This window comes from Tamandua tetradactyla, chromosome 11 (genome assembly GCF_023851605.1).
Source record: "Tamandua tetradactyla isolate mTamTet1 chromosome 11, mTamTet1.pri, whole genome shotgun sequence".
NCBI lineage: Eukaryota > Metazoa > Chordata > Mammalia > Pilosa > Myrmecophagidae > Tamandua > Tamandua tetradactyla.
Genome location: NC_135337.1, coordinates 72,587,507 through 72,601,332, shown reverse-complemented (window position 1 = coordinate 72,601,332; position 13,826 = coordinate 72,587,507). Strand labels below are relative to the sequence as shown.

The 13,826-nt window shown below is 46.8% G+C and overlaps 1 protein-coding gene across 3 annotated transcripts in view; it reads right to left on the bottom strand.

Moving 5' to 3' along the window:
• Positions 1-13,826, bottom strand: part of SMOC2 (SPARC related modular calcium binding 2) — a 198,333-nt gene that overhangs the window by 64,827 nt on the left and 119,680 nt on the right. For all 3 annotated transcript variants that reach the window (XM_077120876.1, XM_077120877.1, XM_077120878.1), the window contains exon 8: positions 5,747-5,933. In XM_077120876.1, coding sequence (XP_076976991.1) covers positions 5,747-5,933 — 187 coding nt within the window. The remainder of the gene's footprint in view (positions 1-5,746; positions 5,934-13,826) is intronic.

Genomic DNA, 13,826 nt, shown 5'->3' with positions numbered 1-13,826 from the left:
TATATTTTAAGTCAGAAACAGTTGTGAGGGATAAAGAGGATCCATATAGACTAATAAAGGGTCAATTCAACAAGAAGACATAACAATTATAAACACATATGCATCTAACATCAACACTCCAAAAATACACCCCAAAAAGAAGTAAATACTGAGATATTTGAAGAGAGAAATTGAAAGCTCTAATTTAATAGTAGGAGACTTACTTTCAATACACTTTCAATAATGAGCAGATAATCTAGAAAGAATACCTGTAAAGAAATAGAAGATTTGAATGATACTCTGAACCAACTAGATCAACCAGATATACATTTGTATATGCATATGTGTGTGTGTGTGTGTATAAATACTTCACCCAATAGGTGAAAACACATTCTTCTCTAGTGATCATGGTTCATTTTCCAGAATAGTCCATATGGTAGGCCCCAAACCAGTCTTAATAAATTAATAAATACTGAAAGCATAAAATGTATCATCTCCAATCAAAATGGGTTGAAACTGGAAGTCAACAACAGAAGACGAAAATTCAGAAATATATGGAAATTAAAAAGCATACTCTTAAACAACCAAAGGAAGAACTCAACAAATAATTAGTAAAGAGAGTGAACCAGTAATCAAAAGCCTCCAACAAAGAAAAGCCTAGGTCCAGATGGTTTTACCAGTGAGTTATACCAAACTCTGCAAGGAGAATTAACTCCGACACTGCTCAAACAATTGTAAAGGAAGGAATACCACCCAACTCACTCTACAAAGCTAACGATACCCTCATACTAAAGCCAAGTAAATATAGCAAAAGAAAACAAAATTACATGACCAATGTCTCTTAGGAACATAGGTGCAAAATCCCCAACACAATATGGCAAATCAAATGCAACAGCACATTACAAGAATTATCCACCGTGATCAAGTAGGATTTACTATGGTTATGCAAGGATGGTTCAATATAAGAAAATCAATTAATGTAGTATACCACATTAACGGAACAAAGGAATAAAAAAACATGATCATCTCGAATAATGCAGAAAAGGCATTTGACAAAATCCAATACACCTTCTTGACAAAAGATACTTAGAAAACTAGCAGTGAAAGGAAACTTCCTCAACATGACACATGTACATATAAAAACCTCACAGCTAACATCATACTTAATGGTAAAAGACTGAAAGCTTCCATGCTAAGATCTGGAACAAACACAAGAATGCCCCTGGTACCACTGTTATTCAACATTCAAAGCAATGTATGGATTTAATGCAATCCCAACCACAACTCCAATGGCTTTCTTTGAAGAAATGGAAAAGTCAGACACCAAATTTACATGGAAGGTCAAGGGGCTCCAAACAGTCAAACTGTCTAGAAAAAGAAGGATGAAGTTGGAGGGTTCACACAACTCGATCTTAACACTCAGTACAAAGCCACAACAGCATGGCATTGGCCCAAGGACTGCCATAGAGACCAACAGAATCAAACTGAGAGTTCTGAAATCAGCCCTCACATTCATGGCCAGCTGAGTTTTTACTAGGGTAACAACAGGGAAGAACAGTCTCCTCAGAAAACGATGTGGGAAAATTAGATGTCCAATGCGAAAGAATGAAGGTAGATTCCTACCTCACACTGTAAATAAAATCAACTCAATGAGGATCATGGACCTAAACATAAGAACCAGAAATAAAATGCCCCTAGAAGAAAACACAGTGAGGCATCTTCATGAGCATGTGTTAGGCAATGGATTCTTATACTTTATACCCAAAGTACAAGGAATAAAAAGAAAAAAGTAGGTAAATGGACCTTATCAAAATTAAAATTTTTTGTGCATCAAAGGACTTTATCATGAAAATAAAATAACACCCTAAACACTGAGAGAAAATATTTGGAACCACATATCTGATTTAAGGGTTTAATAAGCAGAATATATAAATAAATTTTATAGCTCAACAACAAAAAAGACTAACAACCCAATTTAAAAATGAAGAAATGACTTAATAGAAATTTCTCCTAACAAGATACACAAATGGTAAAAAAGCACGAGAAGATGCTTGACTTCATTAGACATGGGGAAATGCAAATCAAAACCACAATAACATACTATTTCACACCAACTAGAATCACTACTTCAAAAAAAATCCAGAAAATTACAAGTGTTGGAGAGGACGCGGAGGTGTGGGAAAACTCATTTATTGTAGATGGAATATAAAATGGTGCAGCCGCTACGGAAGGCAGGATGGAGGCTCCTCAGGAAGGTAGAGAATTACAGTGTGGCCTGGCAGTCCCACTCCAGGTACACACACGAGAGAACTGAGAGCAGGGACTTCAAGGTTCACAGTGGAATTACTCACAACTGCCAAAAGACGGAAATATCCCCAGTGCCTGCCAGCCGATGAACGGATGGACAGAATGCGGTGTTTACACCGACGGGACAGTGTCCAACCCCAAAGGGGTGACGTTCTCATACATACGTGACAACAGGGGTGAGCCTTGAAGACACCGTTTCAGAAAGAAAAGGGCAAATATTGTACGACCTCACTGAGAGGAGATAATAAGAGAGAGTAAATTCCTGGTCAGAAGCGAGGTGACAGGTTACCGGGGGGCCGGGTGGGGTCGGGAATGGGGACTTAATGCTTAACTGGGCTGAAGGATAGTTTGGGTGATGGACGGTGGTGAGGGGAGCACGGCATGGCCGACACAATTAAGTGCACTGAATTATATTTTTGAATATAGTTAAAAGGCAAAATATTAGGTTGCTTCTATGTTACTAGATTAAAATTTGAATATATATACATATATATATACATATATATATCCATAGGATGGTAAAATATAAATATGAACACTAGAATAAACAATGGGCTACAGTTATAATAGTACAATTCTTAAAATATTCTTTCATCAATTGCAGCAAATGAGCCATGCTAACATAATGCTTTAATAATAATAATAGGGTAGTGTATGGGAACTCTGTATTTATGCATAATTTTTCTATAAATCTACAACTTGTCTAATTAAAAGAAAATTAAAATGGGAAAAAGAGTTACTTGTCCACAAACAAATTTGGACATGAATGTTTATAGCAGAACTGTATAATAGCCAAAATGTTGAAACAACACTGAAATGAACCAATGTTCATCAATGGATGAATGAATGAATTTTATAAAAAATAAATAATTACATAGGAAGAACCAGTCTCTCTTCCAAAAGAACCTGGGTGGCTGCCTATGATGTGACTAGAAACCAAGTAGGGAACCAGCCTCAGAGCAGGCAGACAAGTTGAACATGGCAGAGCAAAATGAAAAAAATAAATTGGTTTATAAAAATTCTGTCTTTGAAAAGCTGAAATAAAGTGAAACTTCCCTATGTGCAAACCTAACGTTGTGTGTCCATACACTCTGAGATGGGGTGAGAGTGAGAACCTTCTCCTAGCCTCAGCGGCGGCTGCCTGGCAGTTGGCAAGTCCATTAGCGGATGTCCTCAGCACAGAACATCAGCCCCGTCCGAGAAGAGACCTTTCTGTCTCATGCAGCCTGATTTCCTCGGCCCCTCAGAATTAAGCTCAAATATTGTTGGCGATCGATATTTCTGCTGAATGAAAGAATGGGTAATAAATATAAAACCGCAGCAGTAGTCTAAGGAATCATCTCCACTTGGCATAACTTACTGTCTTTTTTTGGTTGAAACTCAGCAAGGAGGGAGTCAGTCCCTCATGCAAGAGAACAGAGAGAAAAAGAAAACTTGATACTTTTCTCCTTGGAATGAAACCCTGATAAAGTCTTGGCAGCATGAAATCAGGGCGGACAGAAGGGAAAAGAGGGGTTATGATGTTTCCAGCCTGATGGGATTGGAAACAAGTTTACAGGTTCTTTGGGGATAAGGTAAAGGCCATCTCATTGGTTCAGGGCCAGAGTGAGAAGTTTCGGTTTTCACAGACTGGGGACCTGGCTGGGCAGCGCCAAGAAAGCGTGGGCAGCGGCCAACCGGAGCCCACGGTGAGAAGTCGAAGCTTTAAAATACTCAGAAGTAGCAGTTCTGAAGAAAAGTTCCTTAGGAAATAGCATCCCCTATACACATGCAATTGCACAAGGACCAAAAAAAAAGAAAAAGTCCTCACCCCAAAACCTCAGCAAGATTCACATTCTCGCCTAGCCATTCAGTGTGCAGTGCTCCCCTGGGCACCCCTGAGGCCAGACCTCAGCCGCTGCCTGAGAAGCGTGTTCGGGACAGATTCCAAACTTCCTTACGGGACCTGCAGCTGCCGTCTACCTGCCACGGCCGACACGGTCCAAGTGCTGGCCGGCACCACGTGATCTATGCGGCCTGCTGCAGTGCCAGGCCTGCCATCGTCTCCCAAACCGGCCTCCCCCGGACATGCATGAAGTGGGCCAAGCGGCTGGCGAGCTGAGGCTGGACCCACTGCCAGGAAACACGCCTCACTGTGTCGCCTGCACCCCAAGCTCCTGGACACTGCGCTGACATGTCCCCACACTGGAACACCCACTGGTCACACTTGCACATTTGTGGGAAATAAATGAAGATGTGTCAAAATGCTCATGCCTAGGCTAAATTGATGACATTTAAGAAATTACATTTTCATATACATTTGTAAACTATTTTACATAAATCTATGAAAAATTAAAGCTGAATTCCTAAAGCAAAGAGTTTCCACTAATTTCCATGATCAAATGGCTCAGGTGCTAGCGTGAGATTACCTGCTTTGCTGAAACTCACATGACGTGAGGAAATCAGTTGCTTTTGAATTTCAGACCAGTTATTGTAATAACTGTTACTGCTCTTGCATCCAGCACATTTTCACTTTTCTTAGGGTGATCATTTCAGGATACGGATATTTTTACACGATGGGATGCTTATGGGAAGGTCTGCTCTTTCAGCCTATTAGGTGATTGGCTCCCTTTGCCAGTGCCAGGGAAAGGGAGCTGCGTCTGCCAGGTGCCCACGTGGTGCCTGATGTGGAGCTCTCCCACTCAGCGCTCTGTGCCAAGGCAGGGAGTCGGGGCCTGGACATGAAATAATGAGGATGCACAAACTCACAGCACAGAAAACAGGCTGCCAGGGACCAAGGTGGGGGTGGGGAGGGGTCAGCTGCAGGTGGACAGAGTTTCTACTCGAGATGAAGGGAAGGCCTAGGTAATGGACGTCATGAGGGCAGCAGGCCATGGCGAGCACATTCTCAGCACTGGACGATGTGTGCGCACATGGTCAAGAGGCTGTGTCTATGTTACTGGAATAAAAATAGAAACCACACACAGAGAACTGCACAACGGGATGGTGAGCCTACGGTGAGCGACGGTGAGACAGTCAATAGCACAACCATTAAAAACGTTCTTTCACCGACTGCAGCAAATGTACCACACTCACGCACATGCTGACAACCGGGGCAGACGGGAGCCCAATTTCACACGTGATGCCTCTGTGAACCTGCTGCTTCTCACATGGGCACACAGCAGATGAAAGATGACCAAAAGGCAGACAGAGATAGATGGACAGACAGACAGATGAGAGACAGGTGATGGGTGATCGATAGATACACATGGATAGATGATAGATGACAGGGAGATGGTAGGTTAGGTAGACAGACAGATGATCGATAGATAATAGATGATCGATGATAGGATTACGGATTCATGATCAATAGATAATAGATGATCGATGATAGTGAACATTACAGATAGGCGATTGATAGATGACAGGTGAGTGCCCGCAGCCCCACCACCCACTCCCCAGCTCCCCGTGCGGGCCCTACCTCGTCGACGTGCCGGGAATGGGGCGGCCCGTGTCCACCAGCACGCACCAGCAGTAGCCCGTGGACGGGTGGCACTGCACTGGCTTGTAGAGCCCTCCATGTGCGCACTCGGGGATCACCACGTTGTCGTTCTTTGGCTGCTTGGCCTCCTCAAGCGCGGACTGGTGCTCCTGGTCACACGAGGATGCTAGGTGGACAGGAGAATCGTGTTAGCACACACTCTCACCAGGCGGCACGTGTGCAAGCGTCCTGGGAGGTGGAGACGGGGTCAGGGGGCCTGAGGGCCTGTCACCTCCAGGGGCAGAGGGCAGGCCGGGGCATTTGAAGTGACAGCACCCTGTTCTCCCCGGGCTGAGCTGCCCATTCACCACGAAGCCACATCCACACACCCGACTTACCACAAGGCTGTGTCCACACACCCGACTGACCACAAAGCCACGTCCACACACTCAACTGACCACAAAGTCACATCCACGCACCCAAATGACCATGAAGCCACATCCATACACCTGATACTAAGTTGAGGAGGGGAAGCCCTGTGGGGTCGACTTATTTTGCTAACTTCCTTAGACCAATATCCGGCAGATTTGGCACGAACAGGGAGTGTGCGTACAGGCAGAGCAGGAGAGGAGGTGGTAAATTCCAGAGGCGGCAGGAGCGTGGCGATGAAAAGCACCGAAGGCATCTTCCAGGAACACTGACAGGAGCCACAGAACAGCCACTATTGACCTAAGCTCGGCACGTGCCAGCACGATGACGTTCCCAGGTGGGTTTTGTCAGCTCGGCTCCTCCCCACGTGAGGTGAGATACTCTGGGGACTGGCCGAGCATCGAGCAGGGTTACAGAAGGCCTGACCACGAGGTCACGTTCTTGCACCCAACTGACCACAAGGCCTCGTCCATGCACCCAACTGACCACGAGGCTACATCCTTGCATCCAACTGACCACAAGGCCTCGTCCATGCACCCAACTGACCACAAGGCCTCGTCCATGCACCCAACTGACCAAAAGGCCACGTCCTTGCATCCGACTGACCACAAGGCCTCGTCCATGCACCCAACTGACCACGAGGCCACGTCCTTGCATCCAACTGACCACGAGGCCACGTCCTTGCATCTGACTGACCACGAGGCCACGTCCTTGCACCCAACTGACCAGAAGGCCATGTCCACACACCCGACTGACCACAAAGCCGTGTCCACGCACCTGTGCTTTCATCCCGTCCTGCGCCCCGGGGCCCAGAGTCCAGGCCAGCAGGACAGGGCCGTCGGTCCCATTTAAATGTGCCCTGATTAGCCAGGCCCCTGCCGCTGCAGTGCGCCGTCGTCCTCCACATGGAGCGGCCGTGATATCAGAGAAGCAGAGTGTCCCCTGCTGAGTCCCCGTGGCCCTGAAGACGGGCCTATTCCACCGCAGACGGTAAAGAACTGCATGGAAATGCCTGATCCTTAATGACAAGTTCACGTGCAGCGCGAGACACAATCCAGCACCCGCTGGAGAGGGCCTCCGGGGAGCTCGGGGCCCGTCCAGCCGAAGCCACACCACGCGGCCCCGTTGTCACAGCACTCCCCTCCTCCCGCTCTCACGAGCCTGCACCGGCTCGCGTGTCTTGCGCTGGCCCCCAAGGCGGCTGCGAAGTCCTGAACCAGTCACCCGGGATGCGGGACAAAAGCAGACATCCCAACTCTACAGGCCAGGGCCACGGGGCAGCGGAAGGCACAGGGGCAGCTGCCGTGGCCAGGTCGCCAGATCACGGCCACCCCGCGCCCACCTGGCCCCTCTGAGAGCATGGCCCCTTCTCCTACCCTCAGCTGTCTTCTGGAGTCGAAAAGGACATTGTTTGGCTTTCACATTTCTCCTTAAACAGGAAATGAAAAGCAATACATTGGACTAGTATATTGTAAATAAAATCCTGACGATGGTTTTCTGCCTATGAAGTGGTTTTCCGTAAATAACGTCTCAGCCTGCTGTGCAAAGACTTGAGTACAGTTTGCAGAGTTCTTATGATCTTAAATGCGATGTCCAACAGGTGGCAGACGCTACTAACCTGATGAAAAGGCCGCGTCTGTGTCCACACTCCACAACGGGGCTGGACGGGCACGGCGCCTGATACAGCGATTGTCACAAGCTTCAGAGCAAGACACTGTGGCACCCAGACAGGCTTCACCACTGTGGGCAAGTAGTACTGCTTTCCCAGCCCTCCAGGAGCATCTGACATACAATCGGCCATCAATACATAATTTTGAGATAACAAATTCTAGTTATGATACTGACAGTTAAAACCATCTAGATTATATGATGATAATCACCTCAGTGATTTCAGGACTGTGCCATCATTGCCTATGTCACCAAAACACAGCTACTAGGTTTCCCCAAGCAGGTAAGTTCTGCCCGTGCACGGAAGGCGTCTCCAGAGAAGGGTCCCGTGGAGTGCCTCCCCTGTGCCCCCAGAAGTTGGTTCCTTACGCTGAGAACCAAAGGGCTGAAACAGGGTGCTGAGAGCCTGCTTGAAGCCGTGTGTGCACAGATGGGTGCTGCGGGGGCCACGCTGGCGGGGACGGGCGCCAGGAGCCACATGGCGCCTAGAAGCCATCCCCAGTGCAGGGCAGGGGGATCTGCTCCCCCAGCTCAGCCTGCCCAGGGGCCAGTGGCCTGCTGGCCGGTGACCCCTGCCCTGCATGCCAGCCTCAAGGACAGGGGCGGGGGTGGGCGGGAGCTGGGGGGACCCCTGCTGCAGAGGGGCCGCTCTCCAGCCCCCAGTCTCCCAGAGCTGCTGTCACCCTCTGTCCCCGAGGCCCACAACAAATCCCCTGTTGCATGAGCTACCCAGAGAGGGATTTTTTTTTTTTTTTTTTTGGCCCTAAGTTAAGAAACTTAGAAGACAAAGTCTGATCCTAAAAGCCCATCATCAGGACAGAACTTGGCTTTCACCAATGGTTCTGTTGAGGTTAATTCAGCCACCCCCACTATTACGTACTGAGTAGCCTCTGTCAGGAGCTGTGCGAAGGCGGGCAAGATGCAGCAGACAGGCAGGCAATTCCCAAACACAGACTTTACCTCCAACACCCAAAACTCTGAAGGCCGGCACGTGTCTCATACAACACTTTCCAATTCCTTTACAACTTTGCATTCACTGTTTCTTACAACTTCTACACCTGTGTGCATGCAAGTCTTCACTCAGCAAGTAAACAGAGAGAGAAATCAAATACAGCCCTGGGTTACCTGGGGACCCTAAAGAGGCTTTCACCTCCATTTTCACCCCACTGTCACTTAGAAACGGGCATAAAATGAAAACGGCGATGGTTGATTTCCTTCTGAATTACCCAACGTTAGTTCACATCAAGAAACTGAGAAAAACGGGTTGAGCTAAATGTTTTCAGAGATAACTGATTTTTTGTTTTTTAGAGTTTCCTAAAATAGTTAATATGTCACAAAACTGAGTTAAATAACTAGAGAGAACTGGAGAGAAAGAAATCAGCTCCTCTAGTCTGCGGGACAAGAGTGATGATTCACGTCTCCACAGCAAGAAACCTTGAAGATGCATTGCTCATGCGAACAGTGCACTCGGCTTTTTTCAAAAACTTTATTAGTGACCAGGATTTATGGTGTGACTCTCCAGCCACAAAACGTCTGTCATATCCCAGGACATACTGTATCTATAGAAAGAGTTCCGGAAAATTCTTAAGATGTCCTCTTTTTTGTTGAGGATTTTTGTCATATTTGAGGGCTCATAAAAAATAAGAGGACTGATTATGTCAATGTCTCTTAAAAATGACCAGAACGTTGTAAAAGATTGAAGATACCATATCAAAGTCAAAAGAAATTCTGTGCCTGTTTCATAAACATCCTGGCTTGTTTGGGATAACATAAGCAAGTTTATTTGGTAAACCTGGCTTGTGAGGGAAATTCAAAGTTATCAGAGAAACATAATCTCATTTTCTTTTTAAGAAAAATAATTTTAAGCAGAAAAAAATGATAAGGCAGAAGATCCTTGTTCTAGTTTGCTAGCTGCCGGAATGCAACACACCAGAGACGGATTGGCTTTTAATAAAAGGGGATTTATTTTGTTGGTTCTTCAGAGGAAAGGCAGCTAACTTTCCACTGAGGCTCTTTTCTTACGTGGAAGGCACAGGATGGTCTCTGCTGGTCTTCTCTCCAGGCCCCTGGGTTACAACAACTTTCCCCCGGGTGACTTCTCCAAAGGCCTGGGCTGAGCTGCAAGTGCTGAGATGAGGAATGCTGAGCTGCTAGGCTGTGCTACATTGCGTTCTCTCATTTAAGCACAAGCCAATTAAGTTAAACGTCACTCATTGCAGCAGACACGCCTCCTAGCCAACTGCAGATGTAATTAGCAACAGATGAGGTTCACATACCGTTGGCTTATGTCCGCAGCAACAAGATTAGGTATGCTCACCTGGCCAAGTTGAGAACTGAATCTAACTAACACAATCCTCTTTAAAGAAACTAATAAGGACCCCTCAAAGCAGTCTAAAATGAACACAACGCCCGTCTGACTTGGAAGCTGCCCCCCCTCACTGAGAATCCTGCAGCTTTTGGTGTCAGCCAGAGCCTGTGGAGGGACGGCCCTTCCAGGTGGTGGAAGGGCAATGCGGGCAGCTTTGGGCTCCAGGTGGGCTCTCAGCACACCTGCGGGCGTGCAGGCACCAACACAGCCGCTGGCAGCACCCCACAGGGGCTGGCCTGCACTCGGAGGCACACGAGAACCTCCTTCAGAGAGGAAATCAGGAGCCTCACTGTAGCTCAGCATTTCAGAAAAAGTCAGCAAGTCCTCATAACGTGTCAGAAAAGGGGACAGGAGAAAGAGAGCGTCCAGTAAGACCTGGAAGGGAGGTGCCTGGACAGCGACGTTCCTAATGAGGATGCAGGGAAGGAGAGCCTCCAAAGAAACGCGTGAAGTTTGTGACTAGGTAGAGGACAGGTAGGAGCATTATATCTAAGTGGAAATTTCTCTAAACGTTTGGATCTGTCAGGGTTAGAAGAGTGATCAAAATTGGAATAGATGAAGCTTCCCCAAAAGTGACCCTCACTGGAGGAAAATTAAAAATTTGGGATTCTGGAATAATTCAATAACAAAATAAAACTTTAAAAATCCAAATAATAATAATTCATTATAAGATGTTACATGAAAATATTTCTTTTATTGTCTGTTGAGGAAGATTTTAATGTATAATATTCTGTTACACTAAATTTTGAGGGGCCAATGAAAATCTTCTTCTCTGAAAGAACTTAAAAAAGAAGAACCCATGGTGAATTGAAAGAATGAGAGTACCAAAGGCTTCGAGCAAGGTGAGAGATGTGCCAAAAGAAGCCACTAACCTGTCCAAGAGGAACTGCCAAGAAAGGGTACACATTTGAGAAACATGACCTTGAAAAACAGAGATGTTGAGATACTATCTGGAATTGGTGGTAGAATTGATAACGTTTTTTTTTTTCACTAACGAAAGAGGTCAGCATATTCTTAGATGTGAAAAAAGGAAAAAGCCTTTGGAACAAGTGAGGTTCTTGCCCCTGGTGAATTAGGAATTCCTCTTAGATACTGTGGCTGTTGGAGATGAGCTGTCTTTGGTGACCCATCTTTCTGTAACAGAGAGAAAACGGGCCTTGTGGGTTAGGAGTCAGAGGCTTCTCCGTTACTATTCAGCAAGGAGCGTGCACTCCTGGGATCCCTTCTCCTCACCTGCCTCAGTTCTGTCCACCTGCCTCAGGAATGCTGCATGGAGGAGATGGAACAATGTCTAAAAAGCTAGAGCTTTCTCTACAAATTCAAAGGGCTACAATTGAACAAAAATTTTACATAACCCATTTGAGACAGAGGCACAGAGTTAAAGATCCCCCAAAAAATAAGAGTTATAATCATGCCATATATGTAGATATTTGTTTTAAAAAATAAGAGTTATAATCATGCCATATATGTAGATATTTGTTTTAAAAAATACATATCCAGCCTCAGAATGGAGAAATTCTAGATTTTTCCATAAGTTGTGGGTTCGTTATCACCCTGGCTTATGGTACGTGGCTCTAACCATCTGTCCCTCCAATAAAGACACATAATAAAGCTTTAAGTAACTAACAAAAATTGAAATGAAATTAAGCTATAAATTCTGCATATTTTTCTGGACATTAATAAAGAGTTGTCTTCTCAACTCTTCAACCTATATTTATATACATGCATATATATGCGCGTGTGGTATGAAATTCAGTTATTATGGCACCAAGCCCCACCTTGTAGTCAATACATGAGATCCATTTCAGCCAAGCCACTGCCTTTACAGCTATGTCTTTACAGCTATGTCTGTAAAGACATATGCCCCTGTTCTTGCCACAGCTTAGCCGAGTCGCAGGCTGGGGACTGAGCCCACAGAGAAATGCATCAACTTCACTCTATGGCGGAGACACATGGAACTTCCCTCCAGAACCAAATCGACCGAGGGCTGTGCACGTTTCTACAAGAGCTCACGGTGTTTGGGGCCACTCACTGGGCCCCTGGGCGCCATGCCCCGTGCCGAGCAGGCTCCGGGAAGCTCCTGGGCACTGGAGATGGAATGGCCCAATGGTTGTTTCATTAGCACATCAGACAAGGACACGATTACATTCTAGTTTACTTTTATGCCTTTCAAAATGCATAACCATATAAGAACTACATTTTCATAAGGCCACCTGTATAAAATTAGTAGGCTAGACATCAAAAAGGCATAAGCTTCCTGAACTTTGTAGGTGTCAGTGACTCTCAACGTGTCTGACAGTCTGTGCAAATAATCTGACAACCAAACGGGATTTAGAAAAAAATAAAAATATAAAAAGATGACAACAACAGCTGCTAGACATTTATGAACTCAAAAAAACCTAAAAACTTAAAATGAAGATCCCATCAAATGTAAGCTACTTAATTTTAGTATGATGATGTGCAGAGCACTTTTATAGGAAGCAATAACAAATCAAATCCATTCTAAAAAAAAAAAGAGGTCTTTAGATTGGGTCACATTTTCAAGGAGCCACAAGGTTCTGACCAGCTCACCTCCTCAACAGCTTCGCAGTAACATTGCACTGTTAACCTCACAGGTGCAGCACCCTAAAGCCCTTCACGAGAAGAAACGTTTGGGGCCATTTATTAGGCTGCACCATGGCCACAGCATCCTCTCTCCACCTAATGCACTGGCGCCTCCAACACGGAAACTTGTCGTGGGTTCGAGTCCCTGCTGCCCGACTCCAGCTTATCCACCCACAGTTGCTAGAAGGAAATGAAAACTGAGCAACTGTTCAATCCAGTTATTTCGTAGATGAGGACCTGAGGCTGTAGCTCAAAGCTAGTTCTGGGCAAGCTGCCTGCCTTGCCCGTCTTCGCGATCTCCTCTTCCCACGAAGAAGGGCTGTCAGCTCCGGCCTCACCTCCCACGCGCTCAGCATAGGGACACTTCCACGGCACGAGGTGGGCCTGCCCGAGCAGGACCTGGGCTCTCTACAGGGGAATTTCAGTCACTGGGGGAATCGCTCAGGGCCTTCCCACAGCACGGCTGCCCCCTCCCTCGAGGCTGGGTGAACGCAAAGCCTGAGGCGAGGCTGGATGCCGCGAGCACTGCGGACAGAGCAGCTCTGGGCTCCTGAGTGCTGGGCACTGGGCTGGAGGAGCGCTGGGCGCTGGGCTGGAGGAGCACTGGACGCTGGGCTGGAGGAGCGCTGGGTGCTGCGCTGGAGGAGCGCTGGGCTTGGGCACTGGGCTGGAGGAGAAGTGGGCAGTGGGCTGGAGGAGCGCTGGGCTGGAGAAGCGCTGGGCTCAGCGTCACCAAGGCTGCAATCAACAAGCTAAACGGCCTGAGACTGGGCACGTGACTGGTTCATCGTTCCCGGATGGGTTTCCCACCCGACATGAGACAGCAGCACCCACTGCAAAGGCCGCCCCAAGGAGGGAGTTCACGCATTCTGAGATGCATGCGCTGCGCGTTTTGCCACCTCTGGAGTCATAGCGCCTTCCAGCCTAGTCGGCAGTGGGCAGCGAGGGGTAGTGGCCACCCCTGAGCCGCAGAGAGGAGGCCAGTCGCTGGGGCGAAAAGCGCAGAGGTCA